This window comes from Labrus bergylta, chromosome 2 (genome assembly GCF_963930695.1).
Source record: "Labrus bergylta chromosome 2, fLabBer1.1, whole genome shotgun sequence".
NCBI lineage: Eukaryota > Metazoa > Chordata > Actinopteri > Labriformes > Labridae > Labrus > Labrus bergylta.
The window spans coordinates 9,269,343-9,296,843 of record NC_089196.1 but is presented as its reverse complement, the minus strand read 5'-3'; the positions used below and the strand labels follow the sequence as shown (position 1 = coordinate 9,296,843).

The following is a 27,501-nucleotide window of genomic DNA, read 5'->3' as shown; positions in this document are numbered from 1 at the left end:
GATACAAGTACCCACATCATGATAATATAACCTGCAGTATGTGACCAAAGCCTTCCTAAATCTCTGCAATAAAGGCTTTTTTAGTTGAGGCATATGCCAAGCAACATTAGCATTTAAAGCAGATGTTATACAGATGCTTTTGTATGCCACAGGAATATTTGAGGTACCTAAGCTAGCAGGGCTAACCAAAGCTAAATACTAGCCCTTTAAGGCCACCACAGCCTAGCAACACGCTCGGCAGCACAGCTGCTTTTAATTGAAATGTTTCCAAAACTTTGATAGTTTCTGGCTGCTTTTACTGCCTGTCTCTTTGTTTTGTTTTTACAGTCTCTTCCTGTTTCTCTTTCTTCCATTTCTAATATGTGCAGTTGTCACATGCTGTCTGCTCTTGGTGCAGCAGTAATTATTGTCTGTGTACTTAGTATAATAGTTCTGTGATGAATCTTCATTTGGAGAATGCAGTGGTTAATGTCAGCATAGGTACAAATGTTAAGGCTTGCATATTCTGCTGCTTTTGGATATGATTCAGTTTCAGCAGTGTCAGTCTTGTCTGAGAAAGCATTTTTTAGCCATTGTTCAAGCTCTCCGAGGAAAATTACGTAAATAAATGGGCTTGACTTGAAACACATCTGCCAAATTCAAGCTGTTTGGGATGACAGAGTTGCTGTAGTTACACTTCAAATTTGTAAAAGCTCATAGCTCACGCATTTTTATACCAATACAAACCAAACAGGTATTCACAATGAGATTTGTTATTTATTCAAATAATTCTATCAATCTGTTGGAATAGGCTTAAGAAATCCTCAAACAACAACAATTTATTTGCACATCATATATGCTAAAGGTTAGCGTGTGAATTATATTCAGATCTCTGGTGCACTAATGATGATTAAGTGATCTCACACTTGGCATTTTTCTTTCCTGGTGAGTTCTTTTCGTAATTGTCGCTGCAGCTATACGTGTTCACGTGTATAATTGGTCATGTGCTGCTAGAACCACCTCCACTGTGTGAACACGCTCATTAAACTCTAGGTTAATTTATCGAGGTGAAAACCAGCTTCATGGGAACACTTAGGTCGATCTCCTTTGTTAGGGTTAGTGAAGCCAGATAACCAAAAGATACCCTGGGTTTGCTGAATCGCTTCGTAGTTCAGGCCTCTGGTCCCATTAAACTGAGCAGTGTGTCTAATGTGGTTGTCTTTGCACCTTTGTCAAGATAGCACAACCATTCCCTCAGCCCCCCTCCCACTGTCTTACCTCAAGCATTAATAAATGTTTGTATTTTGCACAAAGTTGTGAAATGAAGTGGGACAGGAAAGAAGTCTGTTTTAGGGGAGCTGTTGTAATCAAGGAGCCAGCTGTTGAGACAATCAAACACCTCTAACTTCCTGTTTTGTTTTCTGAACTCTTTTTCACACTTTCACACTTAAACAGAGAATGTATTCACCACATTAGGTTTTATAAAGAGCACGCTAATGTAAACACCATGTTGTCAGATAGTTTCCCATTGAGACCAGCCCACTCATTCCAACATGATGATTTATGTGTGTGTGTTTTGTTTGACACTTTTGTACATCAGAACACAGAGAAGCAAATGCGACAGCTGGCGGTTATTCCTCCCATGCTGTTTGACGCTGAGCAGCAACGCATCAAGTTCATTAACATGAACGGACTGATGGACGACCCCATGAAGGTGTACAAGGACCGGCAGGTGATGAACATGTGGAGCGAGCAGGAGAAGGACACTTTCAGAGAGAAGTAAGAAAAACACTTCAGTGATGTCACGGTGGCTGACCTCATTTCCTCTTTTAATATTGTTTCATCTTTTAGGTTGGATGTTGTTGGCAAAAAAGTGCACCTCATAATACTCCTCACTGGAACAATAAAGCATTTGGGATGAGAGTGCTTTGACTGTCCTTTTGACATTCACGCTTAGAATTTTTGATCAAATCCAATATTATCTTCCAGCCCCATTCTCATGTTGTAAACAGTGCTAAATAGCTCCCTTTAAAAACAAAGCAAATCATCTCTTACTTCCTATGAAGTGTGTATGACCAACAAAGTGCTCGTAAGTTGTTGGTAAGGAAGTGAATCTTCTGTTTTCGTGAGAAATGAGTGGAGGCGTTTACAAGCTGCCAAATTGGATCAAACCCACACAGTTAAAAATCTGTGACTTTAGAGTCAACCCACAGGCAGAGTAAGAGCTTCAGTTTCATCTGGTAATATCACTGATTTAAAAGTGTCCAGATATTAGATCTCTTGTAAAATATTTGATCGTGTATTTTTCTGTGCCAGAACAGACGTCAGCTTCTCGGTGATTGTCTCCGTGTTTTTTCTACTTTTGTTGGAGTCATTCGTTAATTGTTTTGAATTCTTCTATTATCAGGTTGTAAAAGTTTCTCTGCTTTGCTCCCCTCAGGTTCATACAGCACCCTAAAAACTTTGGTCTGATTGCCTCCTTCCTGGAGAGAAAGGTAATGATTCAATTTCTCTCACCCTTTTCCTCCAGTTAACTCAGGACATTATCAATTCAACAAGCCTTTCTTTCTTGTTTTAGACTGTGGCTGAGTGTGTGCTCTTTTACTACCTGACCAAAAAGAATGAAAACTACAAGAACATAGTGCGGAGGAACTACAGACGCAGAGGAAGAAGCCAGGTACTCTCCCATTTGAAGTTCTCTCCAAATGATACTCTGCTTTGCTTTAAAGCTAGATGACACAACCAGCTTTGTAAGCTTGACAATCTGAGGAAAACCATCCATCATTTGTTTGAAGAAGATCAGTACAGGCAGAATTACTGGATGTCTCTTTATCTATTGCTAGGGAACCATGAAATCAGCTGCTGTCAGTCTCTGAGCCATATGCTAGCTAAAGACACACTTGATTTTCATGTCAGTCATTTTACTCGAGGCCTGCAGCCTTTCTCTGGTGTCAAACAAGTTTGTCAAGATCTACCACTTATTTCCTCATCCTGTCTGGTGTTATTGTTACTTTAAGACATAACTCTAATTTAATCAGGACAACAGAGACACACTCACATTTACACTTTTCCATGTGCAGTTTTAACCTTTGGCTGCACAGGGCGCTTGGCCATTCATACATCTGAGATAAGGGATTGGTATCAGGCATAAAAATAGCACCAACATGACTTCAACACTTCACATACAACAGAATACGGAGCCTTGTTTTTCATTTTAACATGCCTTGTGTGAGCTGGAGGATACACTGATGTCATTGCAGAACAGTGGCGTACTGAAAGCTGCAGAAATTCCACTAAAAAGGGAAAAAGTGTCACACTAATAATCATAAAGTTCTTTCAATCATGTGCTACAATTGTCTTTTTTTTAAGTAAAAGGGTAAACTCTATTGGCAATTAGCTAGTATTAACTTAGTCTTTGATCAGATATTAGCTGCTAGACTACATAGAAGCCGGCACTTCAGGGACTGCTTATTAATTTACCAGTGACCTTTTCCTGTGAGTACGAGGATGTTGTCTCCTCATCTCTCCTGAAGAAAAACCCTTTGCTCATTAGTTGAGTAGCAGCTTGCACAAATAGCTCAGAGAAACAGAGGGAGGCAACTACAGAGGAGGAACAGAAAGCGCACCACTATATGTCAGAGCAGCTGCAAAATGCTAATAGATATCATGTTTGGGTGTTGGAGAGATGGGGAGGACAAATACTAGCTAAAATAGCTAAAGAAGAGAAGCTGCTCTGTCGTCATCCTCTTTCTTTAGAGCTGCCCCCTTTGTTAAAGACTTTTTAGTCTTTCTTTTCTCTCTGCTGTTTTGCTCCTCTGTTGTATGATAACGCTCGCTTTCATTCTCTTGCACTCACTCCTTCTCTTTTTCAATTCCTTTCTTTTTTTATGTGGCCCTGCAAGCAGCCTCATGTACCATCTTTATTTAGGGCAGATATGTAGTAGAGATCCACAAAGGTTCTTTAGATGAGCAGTGCTGTAGCTCAAAGGCAAAGAGCTGAAAATACATCTAATAATAAAAACAAGTTTGACAAAGCAAACATACTTTTTCTGATTCTGTGTTAAGTAGTGGTTTCATTTGTTGGTCAGACGGCATGTCTGCGTTCATTTGAACTCTAACCCCTAAAGGCCAGACAGGCAGGAAGTCAGTAAGGAAGTGGTTCATGGGTGCTTAACGAGCATATTTTGGAACTTTCGCATCCTGTTTTGTTTTACGTATGCAGAAAATGAATAGAATTCCCTTGGTTATATCTGTACTGTATTAAAAAAACAATAAGTCATTCAAATCAGCAGGAGCTGTTCTATGGTTTATGTTTCTTTGTAAATACATGATGTGGGTGTTATAACATCTAACAGCCATCCAGACACCAGGCCGTATATGACTGTGTGCTGAAAGTACATTTAAGTCTGATTAATGTTTGAGATATCAGATCTGCTACAGTGCCTCCTAACTGTGCCACACTCGATGTCCGTGGTTATGAGGGAGTTTGTAGCTGGTAATTGTAGGCAGAGATTTGAGAAACCTGCTGAAGTGAAACCAACACATTTGCCTGACATACACTGAAGCAGCCTAACTCATGTCATAATAGTTTTGCAGGCGTTTACTCGGATCATTTAAGCAGAAAATTCACAATTTACCTGTGTTGGACTCATGGACCCAGTAACTGTACTGTTAAATGTTACCAACATGTTGTAGGTGTTCATTGCATCTATTTTTCATGTATGCGGTAGCACACATTGTGCACGAGTGCATCTGTATTGGGTGTACAGGTTACAGGAGAGGTCAGGGTGTGTGTTAGTAAGTCTGTAGATCAAGTTACCCGGGGTTCTCTTTGTAACAGAGTGCATTGTTTGTTTCTGTCACAGCACGGCCAGCAGCAGCAACAACAGCAACAAGTGCACCGGAGCAGCCAGGACGACAAGGAGAAGGAGGAGAAAGAGAAGGAGGGAGAGAGGGATGAGGAGAAAAATGAAGCCGAAGACAAAGAGGATGGAATGAAGTGAGTCTCTTTTTTAATACACATTACAACTCATTTTAAACAAACATGGTTGTTTTGAATAGATAAGCCGAAGACAAGATCAACTTTGTTTACAATTCACTCAGGGAAACTCAACGTGTTACAAGTTCAAGAGTCTGAGAAAAATCTAATGGGTAATCAAGTGGTTATTAAAAAACAAACCGTAATAAAATCAAACTAAATGTACAAACATAATGTAAATAAGGGCTGTAACTGTGTATGATCTATTCATTAGATGAATTTATTTCTTTTTTTTCAAAGGTATTTTATTGGGCTTTTCATGCCTTTTATTTATGCAAGAGAACAGTGGACAGAGTCAGAAACCGGGAAGAGAGATAGTGGGGAATGACATGCGGGAAAGGAGCCACAGGTGAGATTAGAACCTGGGCCGCCCGCAAAGAATGTCACGCTGCCCTGCTCCGAAGGCACTCTTTAACTTTGATATAGCACTCTTTCAATCAAAAGAGCACTCGACAAGGTTTATTTAAGGAACAATTTCCCACCGTTTTCTGTAAATGTATGATTATGACCTGGTGAGGGAGGAAAGATGTGGAAAAGTAGCGCTGCCAGCCTGGTATGTTTCACTGTCTTTCCCAGCACAGCGTGCAATCAGCTTTCAATACACAATGAAAGGGGTTGCATTTTTTAATCGCATCAGGTTGCAGTGATAGTGGCTGCTGCACCTGCGGTAATGATGGCGCGTGCGTCAGCATTTACCTGTATATTGGTCGCACCGGTGTATAAGACGTAACCAACTTTTAAGATGAAAAAATAAGTGTTAAAATGCATCTTATACATTTTTACGGATTTTATGGTAATAGCAGTTGACTTACACTTAGCATTACTGCCACTTGGATTGGGTCTTGAGTACAGCCATACGTTACTGCCTTTTTTCTTTAGTCAGACGTATTTGTCCATTGACTGCATGCACCAATGTGACTTCCATACAGTGTTGGTTCTGGACAAATACCAAAACAGGCCTAGTTTAAAGATTTCCCAAAAATGTGAGTAACTGTGCTTTGACAGGATTACGTTACTCACTCATTCATTAGAAAAGCACAAAATGATTTGAGAGGGAAAGATGCAGCTCAGAGGGAGCATTTCCCCCATATTTTATCAGCCTCCACCTGCACAGCTGCAGCAATTTTTTCCCTTTCTTTAATTCTTCCACTCACTATTTTAGAATTGTTCCAACTCCGCTCCAGCAGAAAGAGTAGGAGTGACTTTAGGCCAGGGGGAGCAGATCTGGAAATCTAATCAAACTCTTACCCTTGAGCTCTCACTCACTCACCTACAGGCAGACTTTCCACCTACAACAAATTCTAGCTTCCCTTTCTTTCCCCTTATTAAAACAGCTGTTTTCCTGTTTATGGTTCTCCCCTTCCATACAGCATGCCAAGTATCATATTTAAAATGATGTGCTTATTTTGTTTGTCTGGGATTCTTTGGTGGGGAAAAAAGGCAGAATGATTGACCTAGCTGTCAATTTTTGTGATTTCAGTGTGCAAGGAGGAATGTGTGTGTCTGTGTGTGCGTGTGTGTGGGTTGGTCTGGTGGGTATGCAGGTGGGAGCAGGGGTGGTGGTGGAGGAGGTGTTTTAAGGCACAGAGCCAGCAAAGGATACAAACAACAGATAGAGTATCACTACTTTGTAATCTCTGAAAATAAAAAGATGAATACAACAGTTTTCTGTCTGTATTTACGCTCTGTATTATGTTGTCTGCTGAGAATGTACACTTCAGCAGATTGGAGTTATAGCTGGTCGTATTTATTAACAGTTGTGTCGACAAAAAGATGATGATGAAGCACTGCCTTCTGCCTCCCTGCTCTGAGGCGAGGCCGGGGGACTCTGTGACTCCCAGCACACCCTGCTGCCTGCCTGTCCCTGGCACAGCTGGCTCGCCTATATTTAGGGTGCCACTGGCTCCCCTCAGCAAGATTAATGGAGCGCAGGGAAGATGAATGGAGGTGCAGTGGGTTCAAACTCCATGGCTGTCTCCTGACATGCCACTGTGCTGACACTCAATAAATTATCTCGGAGAAAAAAAGGCAGAAAAAGCTGTCTCCATGTACACGTTCACATTCAGTCTTCTACGTTTATGGTTCACTCTGCAGCATCCTCTTGTTGACTGTCCTCTTGCAGATAAACATGACTGTTTCCAAACTGGCTTTGCTAATACCAATGAAACTTGGAAGCAAAACAGCACAGGGGATATCATTGGAAGAGATGTCCTGAAACTAAATGTTCTGTCCTGATACTGAGTCAGAATCTTTGACTTGAGTTTTGTCTTATACATACTTATTGCTAGCTTTGACCATTATGGGGTCAAACTTGTATCAAATCTGGAGAGAGCAATTAAACATACCCATGAGAAATAATAATAATAATGACAAGGTTTGATATAAATTTGGTTCATTGACAGAGCTACCACTGGTTGATTGAAGATATCCAATTTTAGCAATAATCTGATGCTTTTCCAGGACTGGTAACAGTATTTGATGAGAGTTTACATTTCTAAAAAGAAACATTTGTGGCCATCTGAATATCGGCATGGCCTATATTCCCATGTCAAAAAGATTCTTAGTGTTTAATTTTACTTTTGAGTAGGCCTGTAATGGTATTTGTATTCAAACCTGAACTGTCTCGGTTCAGACGTCACGGTTTGTTGACCATGACCCCGACATGGAGGTACAAACTGAACCATGACCTCTGTCAACCGTTACGTGTGCTACTTTTTCTGATTTAAGCGTATGATGTTTACACTTGCATCGGTTTACTGAAATGAAGGATATTTTTTCAACTACTGTAAAATTTTAGATTGAAAGTGTCATTATACTTATTTGGTAAGCATAGCCTGAAATCTGTGACTCTGTCATGAGCCATCTCTTTATCTTCCTTGGTGATGCTGTGCTTTTGTTCCTGTATAACATTTCAGTTATATTTTTGTGTCAGGTTTTTTTTTTTTTTTTTTTTTTTTCACTTCAGTCTGATTATTGTCAGTGAAACATACTTAGTTGGACTGGGTACACACACGTATTTGGCATTAATAACCTACATTATAAAGCATAGCTTTGGTCTGAACTAGTCTTTAACAATGTCTCCAAAACTTGGACCAATCTCTAAAGGGCTTTGACTCGGTGACCCATTAAATGTACACCTTCAAACACCCTGTGTGTCTTTTGTTGACTGTGTTGACATTTCTCAAACACAGGGATGACACCTCTGGTGAAGATGCAGAGGACAAAGAGCCCACTGTGGCTTTCAAGGGTCGACGCACAGCCAACAGCCAGGGGCGCCGCAAGGGCCGCATCACCCGCTCCATGACCAGTGAAGTAGAGGAGACCACCACACCGCCACTCAACAATGAGCTCGGTCAGTCTCTGCTCCAAAATGATGCTTATTTACTTCTATGAATTGAGTGTTGGGAGTGTATGATAGGGCTCAGTCACATTGCTCTTAAACTTTAGAAATAAAGGTGAACAACACACAGATATGAAGGAAAACTTTTTAAGTTACCGGTAAATAAAGAAAAATTCTCTTTCTGAATTTTACATAAATTATTGTGATGATCTTAGAAGAACCACAGCCAATAATGTAGGGGAAAGTAATTTTCACCCTGAGGTGTGAAAGCAACAGTACACCGGTAACCAAGTATTTCACCAACATCACGTGGCATTGACTTTGTCACCTTTATCCTAGTTTTGGGCCTCTAACCCACACCACAAGGGTGCACTGTTGTTCCTTTGTTTCACTCCATTAATTCAGTCCTGTGCTCACTACTTTGCTGCCTCATAAATGGCATAATAAGAAAACAAAACAGTGAGAAAATTGTGACAGTATGAAAAAAAAAAATGTAAATTCCATCTGTGGGCAAAAGTATAATTTAAGGACAAAATAATCAGTGTGTCAGCAGTGTCCTCCCACTTAGCTCTTTGTTTCCCCTGCAGATGGTAACTCAGCCGTGAACACACTAACACTCTTGCTGCAGGCTATCAGAGATTTTTGATATATCAGCAGTTGTGAGTGTATGCTGCAGTCTGTCCTGCAGCACAGGTTTATTCACAGGGAATCCCCAGGTGACCCAGGCTGTAGAAGCCCTCCCCCCCCCAACAGCCATTGTTTGTTCCCCTGCTGGCAGCAGGGCTAGCTGGCCCACAGTGCCCTTCACGGGTCCAAATAGAGGACACACAAGCTCAGGCTTCCACTCTACTGTCTGCCAGGCAGGGCCAGAGTCGGCCTGGCTTCTAGCCTGTGCAGGGACAGAAGCCAGTTGTTATGTCTATAATCATTAACTGACTTCTCTCCTTGGATTTCCTGCTTCCTCCATTAAAACAAACAGTCCCCAGCGACCCACACTGCACTGCCTCACTGGCAAGCAGCACAATCTACCCTGCCCCCTCCCCGTTATTCATTTCTCTTCTCTAATTTCTCTCTCTCTTTCCTCTTGTCAGTCACTCCCTAACTGACTTTGTGACAACTGCCCACCCCACTCCTCCCCCTCCTCCCCCTCCTGCCGCCTTCTCTAACTTTGTGGTTCTCTTTTTTTAACAGCCAATCTGGAGATGAATGAGAGCTCTCGCTGGACTGAAGAAGAGATGGAAACTGCCAAAAAAGGTAAACCTTTCTTCTCCCTGTGAAGTTTAATTTCAACACAGTTATAGTGCTTAATAAAAGAGATACAAGAGTAGACAACACTTGTAGAAACGCGAGCGCTCTTGTTCTTTTTCTAAAGCATAGACGTGTGATGCGGCTGTTACTTCCTGTTAGTGAGACAGGAACCGCCACGTGCTGCTACGTTGTGTCTATGCAACTATGTGTCAGTCTGCCTGGACTGCCTCTGTTGCTCTTTGGAGCCATTTCCCCATCTCTCTGGGTCAAGGCAGCCTGTCTTTTTATCAAGCAGGCTGTAAAGTCTGCCTCTTATCAGCCAGCCCTTGTAAATGCACCAGTCATTAACTCAGCCTGTTTATTGTCTCTGACTGAAGATTACCCAGAAGCCTGTGGCTGATTCACAGAGGTCACTGACATTCTGCCTATTTTCCTAGCACCAGCACTCTGTCTGAGTGTGCTTGACAGTGTGTGATGCATGCAATCCAGGAGTCTGTTACTGATGTATCTCCTAACCCACATTGCTATCCAATACATACTTCTCTTTGCAGAGGGATTCCCTTCAGGCAGATCTGCTTCTTATCTGTTATTGGTATTGGTTTCTGGATGCTACAGGCAGTCATGTTGATTTGAATGAATATCTTTTACTTTTCACTGTCTGCCTGAACTGTATGTCTAAATGCAACATTTGAACAGCAATTTTAAGAAGCCAGGTCTTGGGTGGAAAAATGGCACCTTTGCAGTTTCAAGTGCTTTCTGTGCACAACTCAAAGCAGTTTCACTGGAAGGCAGCTGCTTTCTGCCAATCTGTAGATGATATGTCATCTTGGTTCTGCGTCTGTAACTTTTGCAGCGGGCCACTGTTCTCTCGCAAGTGCATGCAGTTTTACGGCACAAGTTAATTCACCAGCCTTCAGCTAAATAGAAGCCAGTTAGCCTATTTTGGAACTGTTTGATACAACAGCTAGGGCTAAGACACGGAGAGGAAGGTGATGGATGAAGCTAAGAAGAGAAAAAGAGTTACTGAGCAAGAAGCCAGAAATATTGGACCTTTTCAGTCGACATTGTTCTTTGACTTTTCACAACGTCTCTGCCGGTTTTCTGTGGAGATGTGCTGCCTTGTCAAAAAATGTTACCATAGTGCGAAACAATAGCAGAGGCTATCCCTTTTAAGTGATTGCCACCAGAACAAAATAACTTAATACTAATATTAATTCACTACTTACTCCGTATGCATTATCAGAGTATGGGAAGCAATGTTTAATACCCTTCTATTTAAGATTACAGGGAAAGCCTGTCTCAATGGAAAACTACACCTTATCAAATAATGCTCCCAGTACAAAATGACTTTGAAACATCACTGCTTGCTGCATTTGCCCGGCAAGTCTAAAATCTACTTTGAAATCAAATGTATATGAATTAGCTCTCCCAGTAGTTATCAGCAGCTTGAATGTGACATTTAAAACACGTTTGGTCCAGAGGAGTTATTGCATCTGGTTTGCGGTTGTGTATGTGGTGTCTCCTGCATATTGGGGTCCAAGTATAAATTCGGATTTGTATGTTAAGGGGTTACTTTGTGATAACTGGCGCTGGTCTGGCTCGAACACGGTCCTGTGTAGTAATCCTGGTTAATGTCTTCAGTTCCATTCTCCTGCAGCGGGATTAGTGGGGCTCTCCATCCCAGAGGATTAGCCTGGCGGCTCAGTGGGAGCAGGGCTTCTATGAAGGGCTTATGTAACCACAACCACAGAGCCCCGGCTACAGTACCCAGGGCTGAAGAGGTGGAGCTGCTCTTGCCTTTCTTCAGTCAGTTTAAACAACCACCAACTAACCTGCCAGAAGGAATTCCCCCTCAAAGAATTTATGCTCCAAGTTCAGAGCACCCTCAATTTCCATGTTGTATTTAATTAGCTCATCAAGGTGCTGCACTTTGCAGGTACCTGACATGTCTATGTTTTAAAGAGGCTTAGGTGTCCTGATGCTAATGTGTGCATCCCCTTGAGCGAAACAGATCTGAATAATGGCATTTATAAAGCCTGGCAGGAAATCTGCATTCCAGCGTGGCAGCTGCCAAGCCAGCGCTGCCTTCGAGGATGGCACGGCCACATGGGGAGATGGATCACTCTTCTCTTCACTGCTCATAAAGACAGCAGCTTCTAACAGGGGACAGCCAATGTTTGCAAAACCTCCCTCTTAAATCCACCAGTTCTGCCTGCCTGCCTCTGTGTGTATGTGTGTCGAACTTGGTCCAAGCTGTGTGTTTGCATGTGCACCCTTTTTGGCTTGCGTTCATGTTAGTGTACTAATCTGGCAGGCTTTGCTTGGGTGCAGGCAGGCAGGCAGCTGGATAATGGCCCCTGCTCTCTGCTTGCTGGAGAAACCCATTTTCAAAGAGCAGCAGGTAGAGAATGCCACGTTATTTTCTTTTCCCGTCTTTCTCCTCCACTGTTGCTCTATCTCTGTCTCTCGGTTTGTCCGTCTCTCTGGGATTGGAGGTGGCAGCGGTCCAGGTTGGCAAGAGCTGTGGAAGATTTGGCAAGTGCCTCTTTTCCCCCCACTCACTTTGTCTCTCGCCTCTCTCGGTGTTGTTATAGACTGGAGAGAGGTCACATTCAAGATGAAAAGCAGGTCAGTCAGGAAAAATGTGAAAGCCTTTATGCTTTCTCATGGTATCAACATCAAACCCCCCTCCACCCGCACCCCTTCCCCTTCTCTCTCTTTGCTTACTCTCCACTTCTGTATCCTTTCCCTTTCTCCATTGTCTCTTTGGCTCAGCGGCTCTTCTCTCTTTTTCTCTTCCCTCCCCCTCTCTCTCTCTCTCCCTCCCTCTCTCTCTGTTTACTCTTGGACTGCCTGAGTGTGTGCGTTTGCGTCTGTGTGCAAGGGTATTAACAAGAGAGAGAGAGAGAGAGAGAGAGAGAGAGTGAGGGAGGGAGGGTTCGAGTGAGTGTGTGTACTCATGCGTTTGTGTGTGTGTGTGTGTGTGTGTGTGTGTGTGTTCGTGCCGCTGTGCCTGCTGGCAGAGTGAAGTAGGGGGAGGGACGGACCGACGGAGAGAGAGTGAGGGAGGGAAAAAAAGAGAGATAGAGGAGAGATCAGATGAGGGGAGAGAGAGGCAGAGCACATAGCACCGCCCCACAGTCCCACTTTCCTGTGGAAGTCTTCCCAGACGACCGCCATTGGGGAGAGACACGGCAGAGAAGAACAGAGCAGCGCTAACTGAAGCACGGGAGGACAGAGTGAGAAGAGTAAAAGGAAGGGAGAGGCAAAAGAGCATGTGCTGCTTTGGAGCATGTCAACCTGACACCGGCTCAAGTATCAAGCCAGCTGGCAGGAAGAGCACAGAGACTGAGCTGTTTTCATCTCCTCTGTTCGGGATTGGAAGGCCCAGCCCTGAAGAGCTTCCCGGCCGGCCCTCTAGAGATCAGACCGTCTGATAGTGTTATCCATTACAGGGCCACGACACGGCGCGCGCAGTGACAGGCATGTGACAGACAGGAACAACCACTATCTGGCTGCACCAGGTGTTGATTGCACTTTCCAGGGGAGGAGCTAACGGGAATACAGTGTCCTGATTGGGTGTGAGGATACCACCTGCTTTAGTATTGCTTCTGCTGATTGGCCGTTTGTTCCATGTGTTTTGCTCCTGCAGCTAAGGCCCAGAGTCGAGCAGAGCTGTTTTGGATTTTGTTTTTATGAGCTTGCATGTGATGGAATAAACTAGATATTGCAAGAGGCCATAACAAAGTGGCTTTCTGTAAATTATTTGCATTTATAGCTTTAGGTTCAGTGGGTGCAGCGAAGTGTGGTCTTACTTGTTTAAATGCGTGTGATAATAGACCACTGTTTGTATCTATTTTGTCAGAGCATGTTTATGTGAACTCCGTCGAGTCAGAGGGAGTCTGACTTGTAGGGCAGTCGGCTACAGCCTCCTCCCTTCTTGTGAGGCAGCTGTAAAAGGTTAATAGGTGTCGGTCACGTGTCTGAGTCCTTTTGGAGCTCATCATGCTGACCCGTCTGCTTTTTTTCTTGCTTTGGGAAGTCTTCCTAGCAATGCATTCAGCCTCAGCGATGGAAAAAAAAAAAAAAAAAACTTTACAGTTTTAACACTTTGACAGGTTGTAGGTGTGCAGTCGCTTTTTAGATAGCAGCAGCCCAGACTGGAAGATCACCTTTGCTTGTTATGGTTGTTCCTTTTTTTTCACCGGCAGGATTCAAATCTCGGCATGACTGTGAATATTATTCATCATCTCACATCTGCTGGATGATACACAGCTTTTCCAGCTCCTTTGGAAAAAGTGTTTTTTTGTTTTATCACTTGATACGTGTGACAGGGGAAGTGTTTGAATAATATCTGTGCGATGATAAACATTATAGCTGATGATATCATTTAAGCAGTTTTCAAATGCCAACTGTCTTTTGGTGGTTATTTTTTTTGAGAGGTGATGTCTTAGTAATAGAGGTGTAAGAAAATATTGAAACACTTTAATATTGCAAAATATTTTTTTGGGACACTGTCAACTTTCTAGAAGACTACATAAGTAATTAAAGGATGAAAAGCAAAGATTTAATTTATTTTCTTAAATGTGGAGTTCCAACCGATATGGTTTTCAAGGCCGATACCGATGTTGATATTGGATAGATGCCATATTGGGGAGGAAAAAACTCTGATACTGATATATTGGCCGATATCTTTCCAAGCTTACATCTGTTTGATCTGTAGCGATAGATAGATATAGATACACATGTATTTCATTGATCCCTCAAAGGCAGTTATCAAACATTTGCGAAAAAGATATAAAGTGTAACACAGACAAGATGGTCACTCAAATGGAAAGTAACTGTGCATGTACAGTACGTGCATCTCGCTTGACACTTTGGACACTGATATTGCTTGTCGTAATCTATATAGCCCACTCTGCTGGTGAAAGAGAAGCGCTAGTGTAATACAATGAAACTCAAATGCAATGCTATTTTCACTGGTAAATAAATGTAGTAATATCGGCGCATATCTGCAGTGAAATTAGCTGATACCGGTAGTCCCTGGATATGCTAATATCGGCTAATATTATCTGCTGGCCATTTAAAAAGGTCAACTTTGACCCCTTTTTTGCTCGAGTGATATGACAGTTTCCTTCAAATTAACGTTTTTTAAAATACCATTATATTGCCTTGCTTAACGTATTGCATCGTCATAAGATAATTACCAATATATGGTCTAATTTTTTTTCTCCTTTTAGCTTGATTATGAGAGTCCCTGTAGACATGATTAATTAAAGAAGCGTGATTAATACTCTTGAAATTAGCTCATAGACTAGCTTTTATTGCAGCTATTACTCATTAATAACATAACTCGTTAAGTTTTTGGAATCAGAGTCAGCCTCTCTGATTAACAAGAGGGACTGAAATGACAGGGCTGTAAACAGCTGTCCTAACCTCTGGCTAGGGTTAGGACTTGTGCTTGTTGTCCCACTGCCTCCATTAAGTGATGAGATGCAGAGACCTCTGAACCCGTGTCCAAGGTTATCCCATGGAGATGTTGGCTCTCTGCCCGTTAATAACACCACCCTCCCTGACAACCCTTTGAGGGGCTGTCCTGTTGCCAGGACCTGTCAGGCTGGCACAGGAAACAAGTGGGTGGTGTAAGCTAAGCCTCTTACAACACACACTGTTAATGAGCTGCCTTTAGCTAACAGCAGACTCTGGTGGGGTGGCGGGGGGGGGACACCGGGGGACACCGGAGCAAATTCTACGCGATCTGTCTTACTCAGTCACTGCCTCTTACACACAGACTGCTCTCTACACGTCTTCTTTTACCACACATACTTTGAGCTGCTCTGTGTGTGTGCGCGCCCGCGCGTGTGTGTGTGTGTTTCCTGACAGGTTGATCTATCACAGCTCAGCCCCAGCGGGTGCATGTAGACTCTTGTGTAAGGCACAATCATGTGGTTGACTGGGTGAGGGACCAAGGTTTCTTGGAAATGGGTCACATCAAAGTCAGTCAGAATTTGACACAGAGTGACCCTGTTTTTAGTGATGTCATTGGTATGACTGACTGTTCAGCCACTGCTCCAGCCTCTCTTACACTCTCTATCTCTTTTTGTCCCTTCTTGCATGTGGCACCGCGCCATGCTGCTGCTGGGAGAGTGTTTCTATGCAGCATTGTGACTCCCAGGCTGTGCTAAAGTTATGGCCGCTGTATAGAAACAGATGTTTGCTGTTCTACTCCTCTTACTATTGATTTGCTTTAAGGAGATCTTCATACTGTGTGCCTCCAGAAATTGCGGTTTGAGATATTGTTCATTGTTTAAAAAACCAAAACAAACCTATTAAATTCACAGTCTTAAAGAGTGCTCTTTGCAATGCTTACATCAGATTTTTTTACAATTGTATGGAGAATATCATTTGATATGAAGAATTTGTTCAAGACAACATCTATGTCATCCATCTTTGTTCCTGTCTTTATTCCTTTGCCTGTCCTTCTGCTTATTCCAGGCCTTCTCCAGTATGGTAGGAATTGGTCCGCCATCGCCAAGATGGTGGGATCCAAAACTGTGTCGCAGTGCAAGAACTTCTACTTCAACTACAAGAAGAGGCAGAAACTGGATGAGATTCTGCAGCAGCATAAAATGAAATCGGTAAGCACAGCGAGACATTTTTTTTTTTTTGTGATGCCAAAGACATTCCTGCCTTTTGTGAATGATCAAGCTGTAAGAATGTTCCTGGCTTTCTGCAGTATCTTAAGCCCTTTGGTTCTTTGGGCTGTTTATATTTAGTATCTGTTTGTTTTGACCCAGGAGAAGGAGCGAAAGGCCCGGCGTAGGGGCAAATCCTCACAGAATGAGGAGACCAGTGCTTCGTATGCAGCAGAGGAGGAGGAAATGGAGGGTTCAGGAGCAAGTGGCAATGAAGACGAGGCCCCTGAAGATGGAGAAGGTACTCCAAAGAGATATGAAATCATTATGAAAATCAACCCTGTATTAATGAAGGTTCCATTAACCCAGCATATCTTTACTCTTCACAATGTGATGCTGCTATTTTATTTAACTTGAAATAACTTTTGAGGTTTGAAAGTGTAGTGATAGTTTAGTTCATCATCATTTATTGCTGTAAAATGAATTAAATTATGCTTTTTATATTGGATTCTTTTTAGTTAAGCCCAAATCTGGGCTATCTAATATATTTACTCCCCAACTTTTAGAGCTTGAAATGTAGGTTGTAAAAAAGGTCGTAATACCACTGTGTGTTTATTACTAAAGTGTTAGTGAGCTGCCCTGTTGCCCTGTACTGAATTTTATTGAGTATTTCTAAATTCTTAACCATTGATTTTTTTTATTTGGATTTAGCAAAACATAGGAAACACATCTCGATTTCATGTAGTGGATTGTAGTTTCACACCCCTTCAGACTACAGCCTAAACTAATTAAGAGATCGATTATGAGTGTGTCACAGTACCAGCTACACCTGATCATTATTATCTTTGTCAACGTAGGATTAATGACTGAGTGGTTTTGTTGCGTTGGTAGCAGCTACCTGTTAGCCTGAACGATCATGTTCTGCAATGACAGAAACAGAAAAGTATCCTCATAGAAGTGTACTGTGTAGACCGTACTGCCACAATAGAGCGCCGAAGCCCCGGGGGATTTCGTCCATCATCCCAATTGGTTTTGTGTTCCTCCTTATTGTACAGTGAAACCTGATTAGGCAGGAGACTGGCACTGTGAAGAATCTGGTTTAGCAGAAAGAGATGGGGTAAAGATGGAGGAAAAAAGGACAGGGACATGTAACATGATTTACAGTATAGTCTTGTCTTCTGATCTGTGTCTCCTTTTGTCCTGCCAGGTGGAGCCAACAACAGCTCTGACACTGAGAGTCTGCCCTCGCCACACTCATCAGAGGACAGCAAGGCTAAGGAGGAAGGCTCGAGCCGGTCAAAGGCTAGCTCCAACAGCGGGGACAAAGAGGCTAGTGGGTCCGACATGGGCCAGGCAGGGGACGAGAGACCTCCTGTAAAGGAAGATGCAGACTTAGCAATCAAGCAGGAGATAAAGACTGAGACAGGGGAGCCCAACAAAGAGCCGTCAACAGCACCCAGCGATGCCACAGATAAAAAACCTCCTTTAGCAGAGACAGAGGATGTCAAAACCTCCACCAAGAGCTCCAAGAAGGAGCATGGGGCCAAAAAAGACTCCCATGGGGACAGCGACTCTAGTGCCACTTGCAGTGCCGATGAAGTGGAGGAAACAGAAAGCACAGAGAAGAACAGGTAGGAACTCTTAGCAAACGTGAGGTTGAGCAGTGGTTTAATAGATGTCCTACTTCTCTGGTCCTACACAGCAGACATCAGAAAGCAAAGCAGCGGCCGTTTTGAAGTGTTATTAGTTGCCTAGCTACCCAGTAAAGCAGTGAAGCCTTATTTGGCAGCCCACTTATGTCTCCACCACAGATATCTCTTTTTCTATCAAACCGTGATTTTATTTGTACTCTGTATGAATGGCAATATAGAAAGCCATATATATATATATATACACACACACACACACACACAACCACACACAACCACACACAACCAGACTTCTACTGAGGTTTTGTGAGTGTTTATGAATGAGACCAGAAGAAATGGGTGTCAAAGTGCGTGGGAGGAGTGATTAGTCCTGTTTGCACGGTATTTGTTCAATTTTTTTTCCATGACAGCAGACTGCATGTACTGGCAGAGCCAAGGGAAACGCTGCCCTCTCTGCCAAAGCAAACAAAGGGAGTGAGTGAGCGAGCGTGTATAGTTGTGTGCATGTGTGTACACACTTTTGTGTTGTGTGCATCAAAGTGTGTATGTGGCCGTCTGTGATTCGGAGTATCATTTGCACTTTCGACAGATGTGCGAGACATGGATATGGATTTTTCATATCCATTGCAGTTTGTTTCCACAGTATAAGTCTGTGTCAACACACACAATACATAGAGTATAACCCCACAAAATACACACAGACTCTTGCGCACATACACACGCGCACACTCACACACACACACACACACACACACACACACACCAAAAATGTATTTCCCCATCATTTGAATATTTAAGGAAGTGAAGGTTTGAGATTGTGCCAACGGCTCCTGAGGTAATGCATTGGCAGACAACATGGTTGGAAACATGAAAAATCACTGCCCTTGTCTTTTTCTTCTAGATTTTTTTTTTTGATGCCTCTGGAAAAATGATATGCTTGAGCTCAACATGGCAAGATTATAAGAAATGTGACATGGGGTCATGAATAAAGGAATGACGTAATGTATATATCTGGTCCCATAGGATGACTTCACCTAGGCCAAGCCTGCTGAACTACACTCATGATGGGGTCATATCCTCGCCGCTGCAGAAGCCCCTGGACCTGAAACAGTTAAAGCAGAGGGCTGCTGCCATACCACCTATTGTGAGTCAAAAGTTAAACTTTGTGCATCTTAAAACAGCAAAGTGAAGCCTTGCAATGCATCTTTTACGAAGTCGTGTTTTTTTTTTTGTAACAGGAGACTGATTTGCCCAGATGATACTGACACATTTGAACACACACTCTCTTCTCTTGCAGTAGTATCAATGCTATGTTGTCTCCATGCTTACAGAGAGAACAATCAAGCAGGTGAAATTGTTAAGTCATATTTGTATTAGATAAGCCGACCAGATGGAGGCTGTTGGGATACAGTGCTTCATGGGAAAGAAATAAGATCCCCGGCATTAGGGGAACATTGGCTTACCAAGAAACAAGAGTTGTTTATTAGATATCATGTTTCCGAGATACTGTATGTTGATTAACCAGATGTCAAACACCAGGCAGGAATTGGTTTGTGTTACGTGTGAAGTGTGATTGTAACCTTCTTTTCTTCTCTTCTCATCCCATGTGTAGATGCCAGAAGCCTCAATGCAGGCTGGTCAGCGAGGCGGGGGTGGTAAGGCAGTACTGCCCCCCCACGCACTGGCACTGTACCAGCAGCAGATCACCATGGCTCATGGGGAGTCCTCTCAGGAGGTCAAACATCAGCAGCAGCAGCAGCAACATCTCTCAGGCCAGCCAGGCAAACTGCAGCCTTACAGCTCACAGGGAGATAGAGAGAGGGAAGCTCTTCACAGCAGCAGCCCTCGTGTTTGTTCGCGCAGCCCCTCCGCCAGCGACAAGGATGGTATGCACACCTCCATCACAGACTTTAATGTTGTTACGTCAATCTTCATGGTGTCAGTCATACTGTTACATAACCAGAAAGATTGTGTTTAGAGTAGTAAATAATCTTTAAACTGAAAGCGTTACATATAGAGGAACCTCTCTCACAACTTTTTTGTCTCATATAAAGCTGGATTTCTTTTCCATTTCACATTTCATCGTTCGCTGTTTGATCCCTTGCTTTACATGTCTGCAGGTTGTATGTATGCATAACAGGGTACTCTGCTATAGCTCTCTATTTCAACCTGTGTGTAAGACATGGGTTTATGGAGACGAGATTAAAACTGTAAATGAGGATTATTGAAATGCTAAAATGTGCATGGGGGTGGACAAAAGTGTTCTATATCGCACAGTTTTAGTAGCATTTGATCTAGTTAAACTTAGTTGGTGCTTGCTACATGCGCTAACCTTGAGCTGGTTTTCTTCAGTGCTCAGGGTATTGAGGTGTTTCTGGGACACTCGTGGAGAGAGAGATCTGATAAATGATTTGGTATTGCTATTGACCCAGAAGGGAATACAGTCTAGTTCAGTGCACTTACTGTGAGCTGGCGGGATGTGAGAACACAGAGTAGTAGCAACAGAGTCAGCGATAAGGTCTTTTATAACCAACTGGCACAGCAGCTGTGAACTGTGAAGTATGGCAACCACTTTTTTTACTTTCTTCGGAAAAAAAAATAAAAAGGTAAAGAACTCATTTCATAGAGTGCCTGCCACAGAGGTAGATGTAGCAGACTTAAGAGCTACATGTAGCTTTTACTTGTACTGCTTAAGTAATTATGCTGTTAGAGCTTTTTGAGATAGAGAAGGATGCGATGATCTGTGGTGTGTTTGTGTCCCTTCAGAGCTGGAAGGCAACGAGAGGTGGTTACTGATCCTCCTGCAGGGATTAAGTAGGTTCACCAGTTGCCACACCATTCCCTTTTTAATCGCACCTTAACCACACTGCAGGGTGATCACGAGCCCTGTGGGATTTCACTGTGTTTACTTTACAATGAATATTAGCAGTGGCTTTTTGTGTATGTTGCGTAATAATTAAGGGATGATATCACCCTGTCTGGGAAGTGATTTGAAGGGGGTGTTATGTGCTTTTGGATGATTATGATGAAAATGTGAGCCGAGCCTGGAGAACAGCTTCTTGATTAGTCAAAGTTTTGCTAAAGGCTGTGCTTTCATCTGCACTCTGTTTGTGTGTTGTTGTTGCAGAAAAGTCCCGGGATTTCTCTCCACACGGTGAAGCCAAGAAGCAGGCGCTGGGCCCTGATGACCTGAGGACCTCCAACCTGGGTCGGCAAGTTCTCTCTCCGTACCCCATGTCCCCACGAGACATGGCCAAAATCAGTCACGACCAGCACCTGCTCCACTTCAATTGTGAGTCCTCCTCTCTGTTAGGTCTTTGTGTTCTTATTCTCTTAATAAACCACTCTCCAGAAAATCAATCAGTCTGATTTCAATCCTATATCTTTTCTTCCCTTTCAGCTATCCAGCAAGCAGGCCACCCTTCACTGTCCAGCCTGCCCCAGGACAGTGGTAGGTTAGCAGCAGTGAGGCCCCTCACCATGCCAGATCCACCACCACTCATCTCCTCCTCCAAGCCAGGAGGCTCCATCACACAGGTCAGCTAGTAACAAATTAGCACTAACTATCTGACACCAAAAAAAACATTGTGTACTGTATCAACAGTACGATAATAAGGGTTCTGCTTGTTTTCTTAGGGCACCCCGGTGCAGTTGCACAGCCCAGCTCATGGGATGGACCATGGCAAGATTCCTCCCACACAGATGGGTCTGTCTTGGATGGACCAAAGGAAAGTGGGTGAGTAAAGTTGTCTGGAGGGAGAAGTGACAGATGTCATTATTACTTTATTTTTAACTTTAAGTTACCATCCACTTCTATCAAAGCCATCCTAGGATCACAGCATCACAGATTTAACTGTTTTCTCATATATGCATCTCTCTTTGTCCCATGCTTTTGTCAATGTCTGCACTGTACAGCAGGACCTTACCCCGTGGTGAAGCAGGAACAGTTGTCCCCTTGCAGCTCTTCCTCCCAACCTGACAACTTGTCCACCCAGGGGCCGTCTCATGATAGTGCTGCTGGACGTGGTGGGTTACTCACGTTTGCTTTATTTCCTTATAAACTTTACCAGTATCGCTTCTTTGCAACTATGTTTCCATTGTCCTGTGTAGTGGGAATAGAATGATACAAATGCATCTCATACCGTTTTCACATATGCAATTCTGAAAATATTTAGATGATTTAATTAAACGATAAGGAAGTAGCAGCCTAAGCAACAGAGTCCGCTGTAAGACACTATAATGGGAAAATCTGCCATGATATCAATGCTGAGCGTAGTTCAACAGAATCACAATGTCAACAAAAGTGCTGAACTAAAACATAGTGCAGCAGTTTATTCATGTGTTCAGAGATCGTAGTGGTTGCGTGCAGACCATCTATGCATCGTGCTCTGGTCACAGGATATAAATGTCACCACCCCCTCCCCCTGGCTCGAGGTGAATTCTCCGGAATATATCCTGCTGTGTTCTCACATCAGCTCATTTGGACTTATACCAGGGGGCTGGCAGGACAAGTGTGAAAGCCCTATAAGAGAATATTTAGAATCATTTAGTCTAAGTTTTGTTGCATCACAGATTTATTTGAAACTCTTTGGATTTTTCCTATCAATCAAGTCGTACACATTTAAAATAACAAAGTCAGATCTTGGGTTTTGCCACATGTTTTGTTCAGCACTGTCATGCTGACAACATTTTCCTTCTCTGCATGAGAGTGGCCTCTGGCACACAGCAGGGACAACACTGGGGTGACTTTGGGACAAGTCTCCAAATGCACTTGATTGGCCAGGGTTAGAGTTGAATCTCAGCGTAGAATCGGTGGGGAGTTGAGTTCACCGAAGCTTCTCTAATCTGACACAGCTCAAGAGGATGTGAGGAAAAGTACAAACTGCCCAAATCCATGTGTGCAAAGCTGCTAGATGCAAACTCAAGGCGATTGAAGGCTGTGATTACTGCCGGCAACGACTGACAGAATTATAAATACAAGAATAAATATAAATACAAATGCGACTTTTCAAACCTGTCTTACCAGTGCTTGTTTTCTAGTGTATACGTCAAAGTATTGAATGTCCCTCTCATTCTCTTTACAGCATCTATTCCAGCCGTCCAGGGGGGGAGTATCACTAAGGGCATCCCAGGGACCAGAATGCACCCAGATTCCTCAATCTCCTGCAGAGGGGGCTCCATTACTCAGGTGAGCACAGACCACCATCATTTTATCGGTTTAACTGTTTGTTTGGCCGTTTAGTCTCTTGCTGCCAGTCCAAGGGGAGATCTGTGGGGAATTCACAATATTACATGACTTCATACATGCAGATCTACATAAGATCAAGTCTGTCAAACCTTGATAAGTTTGAGAGGTAGCTGGTATAAATTGAATAGATAATTTTTAATTATAAGTTTTTCTTGCTGCAGGGAGGTCCTTACTGTTCTCTTTTAACATTCTTGTAGGCGGCCTAGAGGTGGAAGCTGTTGAAATCACAGTTAATGCTCTGTCACTATGCCTGTACTCTGGCGTTAGGAGAATCTCATATTTGTGCTGATTGTCATGGCTGCTCTGTGTGCAGAACAGCATGCAGTTATGAATATTTTGCTGACAGTGTTAAAGTTTGAGAAGTGCATTACGACACACAGCTGTAAACCGTTATCTTCCTCTTTATTTGGAGAACCTCTGAACAACCTCCTGACATTCATCAGAATAAGTAAGTCTAGAAAATGAGCTGCTGCATATGAGCTGTTATTCACATTAAGGAGACACTTACAGATACAATTATATTTGATTCAGAGGTTCTCTGAGGTGTGGCACACTCAACCTAATGTGATTGCATTTGTCTAGATATAGGCCTGCTGGATATGAGAAAAATATGCAATTTGCAATAACATTTTTCCATATATTTTACCAGTGTTGTTATTATCCATTACTATTATCTGCTCTTCCTCATGTGTCTTCTTCAAATTACCTGTGTTTGTGACAGGTTTCTTTTGAATCCAGAATACATTCTTAAAGCATTTATTTTTCATTGCTTTATTGGCAAAGATTTATTCAGGGGATTCCTTCTCTAAGACAGGATCCAAATATTTTTTTGTTTTTATGGCTCACACTAATTACTTAATGCCAAATATATTTATATAAATCACAAGAGTGATTTGTGTGCTGCAGAAAGGTTTTTTCTTTGGATCCCAACTGAGAGACGGAGTCCAATGAATTATATTTTTTGAACATCTAAGGTCCTTCTCTGAGAGTGCCGTCCTCCATTTATGGAGTGTCAGAAGCGCAAGAGTTTTCCTCTACTTTGCAAATCTTAATCTTAGGGTAGCTGATAGCGAGCTTAAGCTTATAAAACTGCATGAAAATAATGTGAAAGCATGGCCATTATACTCAGGCGTCCATCCAATGGGTAAAATGTACGCACTCTAAGGGAGAATCTTTTCATTATTACACAAAATATTTTTTCAAATTTATTGCAAAAATTCAGACGTTTGAGATGTGTTTGTTGTGAATGCTCGTCACAATAACGAGAGGGGAAAAAATACAATTAATATTGCACGCTTCAGAGACTGATGGAGGTCTCTGCTAAACTGAAAATGACAGCATGACATACTGCTTCAAGGTTCATCGTAAAAGCTTAAATGGCCGGTACACATACAGCCCGCATTTTTCCAATTTCCTGACCTTATTGCTGGTTAAAGCTATTTGGCTCATATCAGTTCTGTCTTTTATAAAGCCACTCTTGTCAAACTAGCACTCCTTTGTGTTGGCCTTTGCTGTGTGTACTTATGATGAAAGAAAGCTATAAAGACGTCATTAGGCGAGCAAAGTGCTGTAACGGCTGGATTTCCCTGCTGCTGTGACATAACCACAGCTCTGAGTGGCCCTGTCGCCTTAGCAACAGGTACACACTGTACCGCATCTGTTCCCTCTTTAATTTATGTTTTTACTCCAGACTCCGGCCAAATCCAGTCATTGATATGCCCATTGTTATATCACCTCCAACTGGCATGAGAGAAAACAAGTATTTAGGGGGCTGTTATCCAACATGACAGATTAGAAATTGAAAGGTGAGAGCATTAAAAAATAATCAGTTCTGTTGTAAACACCTAATTATGGCAATGTTAGGGGCAGACAAGGACTGCGTTTGCTTTGGACAGCGCCATCTGATCCTCTAAATGTAAGCCTGTACTAGTCCAACTATTGGCTGTGTCTTCTTGGAAAAGCTGCAGTCAACAGATGAGAAATGTGATCTCAGGCACTTCTGTGTCACCCACTCAGCCCTCCACCTCCGCTCTCACTCTGAAGTTGTACAGAAATATTACTCATAGTCATGGTACGAGTGATGTGAGTCAAGGTTTTAACAAAGCTGTGTTGTCGTCAAGTGTTGCCAAGTTGTCTCTCCCCCGCTTCTTCTGGGACTCCGACTTTATTTTTCACACTTGTGTTTGTTTGTTTATTGGAGGGGGGTTGGGGGTGAGGGAGTCCTCGTCATCTGTCACCGTTGTTTTTCTGTTATTTGAAATGTGTGTGCCCCAGAAAGAGTTCCTGTTACACGTATTGTATGTAACACAACCTTTGATATGCATTACAGTAAATTAACAGCTAACTGCTAACTCAGTTAAATTAACGTAAAAACAATAAGTATTACTTTTTACTATCACCTGCACCGTGACTCATTAAAAGCAGAACGTGCGAGACTTTACACATATATACAGCAGGAATCAAATATATCCTCCGTACATGTCTCTCTGAGTCATGACTGTCTACAATGAGTGTGAAGCTCGAGTCCTGCTGGCTGTTGTTATTGTGGAGCCATTTTTACATCATGACATGTTTACATGGACGGGATGGCCTTATGTATAAAGTTGTTTTAGTCAAGGACTAGATAAAAGAAGAATAATATACTCACTGCTTATTTAAGATAAGATAAGATAAACCTTTATTTATCCCACAACGGGGAAATTTACAGTGTTACAGCAGCAAAGAGCAAAGATTGCAAACAAAAAGTGAATTTTTATTTATTTATATAATTTATTTGGATGTCATGTAACTGTCTTTAGCTCACTCTCATTCTGTGTCAATGTATGAGCGATATGAAGCCATGAGTTAACTAAAGTGTGCTAACATTAGCCTGCTAACACAACAATGCAGGACACGGGCAATTGCAGCTCGAGCAAAGGACACATTTCGTCTGCTGCTTGTGCTTAATGGCGCTTAATTATGGTGCGTTGTAATTCATAACTCCTTTGTGCGAATACGAGAGCAGTTTGTTTTGGTTTCGACATCTACTGGATCAAAAAGTCACACATTCTTCTTTTAATAGCCCGGTTTGATTGATAGCTTTGTAACTAATGTTCATTAAGTTGTTGTGTGTTCAAGTGTTAAGGGGAACCTGTGTTCATTTATGAATCGCCATGTTTCGGGATAGTGCTTGTCCTTAAGAAAGACCATTTGTTTATAGAACAGAATGAGTTAATTTAATCACCTTGACATTTTAGAGGTGTGAATTCCCGTCCATTACGCCTCCACAACATTCAGATTGAAAGCGTTACGCCAAAGGGAAGTAAATATCACGTCTTTAGACTGCGATATCTGGCTTAAGTCAGCTGTTCCCTTTACTAGGAACAAATTGATTTTAAATGACATTGAGGAAGGTACATCAGGCTGCAGATGTTTTGCCAAATATATTTCTAATTGTGGTCAATTTTCACAAGTATTTGCTGGTTTCATTTAGGCCTATTTCATATCTTTTTTATGTATTGTAGTTACGTCTCCTGTGATTTGTTTATAAGTAAGCATGCTCATTTTTTTGTTGGAAACTTGCTGTGCTATGATCGCCTGTCTGGACAGGGCACTCTTGTTGAGATATAAAAAAAGAAGTGAATTTTGTGCTCAACAAGTTTCACTTGCTTGAATGAATACTAAAATGTGACATCTAACAGTCCATTCCCCTGAGCCTGTTTTGTTAGCGGACATATTGGCAGCTGCTTGCCAGTATTAGTCTGTCTAGTTATCTGTTTGTAGTCTTTAGTATGTAAAGGGTGGTTCATAAATCCCCTTTTTTAATAGAAGTAAAGCTTAATAAAGGTGCAGACTGTAGGTCTTTGACAATTGATCAAATAAAATGTGTCATCATCCGACTTTGAGTTTTCTGTGCACTGCAATTAATAAGGGCAGGTCTCATTCTCCCTCTCTTCTCCACAGGGGACGCCGGCTGATGTGCTGTATAAGGGAACCATAACCCGTTTGATCACAGAGGACAGCGCCAGTCGAGCTGAGAGGGAGCGGGATGAGGCTCTGTCTAAGGGCCATGTGGTTTACGAGGGCATCAGTGGACACATTTTCACATATGACCGTGAGTACAGCAGCTTGACTACAGTGTATATCATGTAACCACCAGTGTTATTTTTTGTTTTGAGTAAGAGTTGGTTCAAGAAATTGAATGATTTTAACTTGCAACAACAAAATCTAATCAAAATAGTCAGACATGAATTGGATTGCAACACAAAGTGCTTCCCACAAAATACCCACCCTACAAAGCAACACATGGATAAAAAACTGTTATTAACAACAGAGACACATTTTAAACTTTAGCTTTATATATATTTGCATGAACACCAACAAGT

The 27,501-nt window shown here is 42.3% G+C and overlaps 1 protein-coding gene across 11 annotated transcripts in view; it reads left to right on the top strand.

The window, feature by feature from the left end:
- Nucleotides 1–27,501, top strand: part of ncor2 (nuclear receptor corepressor 2) — a 95,889-nt gene that overhangs the window by 52,164 nt on the left and 16,224 nt on the right. For 6 of the 11 annotated variants that reach the window (XM_065964038.1, XM_065964039.1, XM_065964029.1 and 3 more), the window contains 18 exons: nucleotides 1,580–1,758; nucleotides 2,420–2,474; nucleotides 2,558–2,656; nucleotides 4,845–4,978; nucleotides 8,209–8,369; nucleotides 9,549–9,611; nucleotides 16,101–16,243; nucleotides 16,403–16,541; nucleotides 17,448–17,871; nucleotides 18,913–19,033; nucleotides 19,502–19,775; nucleotides 20,656–20,703; nucleotides 21,017–21,181; nucleotides 21,290–21,426; nucleotides 21,526–21,625; nucleotides 21,805–21,915; nucleotides 22,974–23,077; nucleotides 27,080–27,230. In XM_065964038.1, the coding sequence (XP_065820110.1) occupies nucleotides 1,580–1,758; nucleotides 2,420–2,474; nucleotides 2,558–2,656; nucleotides 4,845–4,978; nucleotides 8,209–8,369; nucleotides 9,549–9,611; nucleotides 16,101–16,243; nucleotides 16,403–16,541; nucleotides 17,448–17,871; nucleotides 18,913–19,033; nucleotides 19,502–19,775; nucleotides 20,656–20,703; nucleotides 21,017–21,181; nucleotides 21,290–21,426; nucleotides 21,526–21,625; nucleotides 21,805–21,915; nucleotides 22,974–23,077; nucleotides 27,080–27,230 (2,608 nt within the window). The remainder of the gene's footprint in view (nucleotides 1–1,579; nucleotides 1,759–2,419; nucleotides 2,475–2,557; nucleotides 2,657–4,844; nucleotides 4,979–8,208; nucleotides 8,370–9,548; nucleotides 9,612–16,100; nucleotides 16,244–16,402; nucleotides 16,542–17,447; nucleotides 17,872–18,912; nucleotides 19,034–19,501; nucleotides 19,776–20,655; nucleotides 20,704–21,016; nucleotides 21,182–21,289; nucleotides 21,427–21,525; nucleotides 21,626–21,804; nucleotides 21,916–22,973; nucleotides 23,078–27,079; nucleotides 27,231–27,501) is intronic. The other 5 variants (XM_065964054.1, XM_065964023.1, XM_065964034.1 and 2 more) reach the window with 3 other exon arrangements.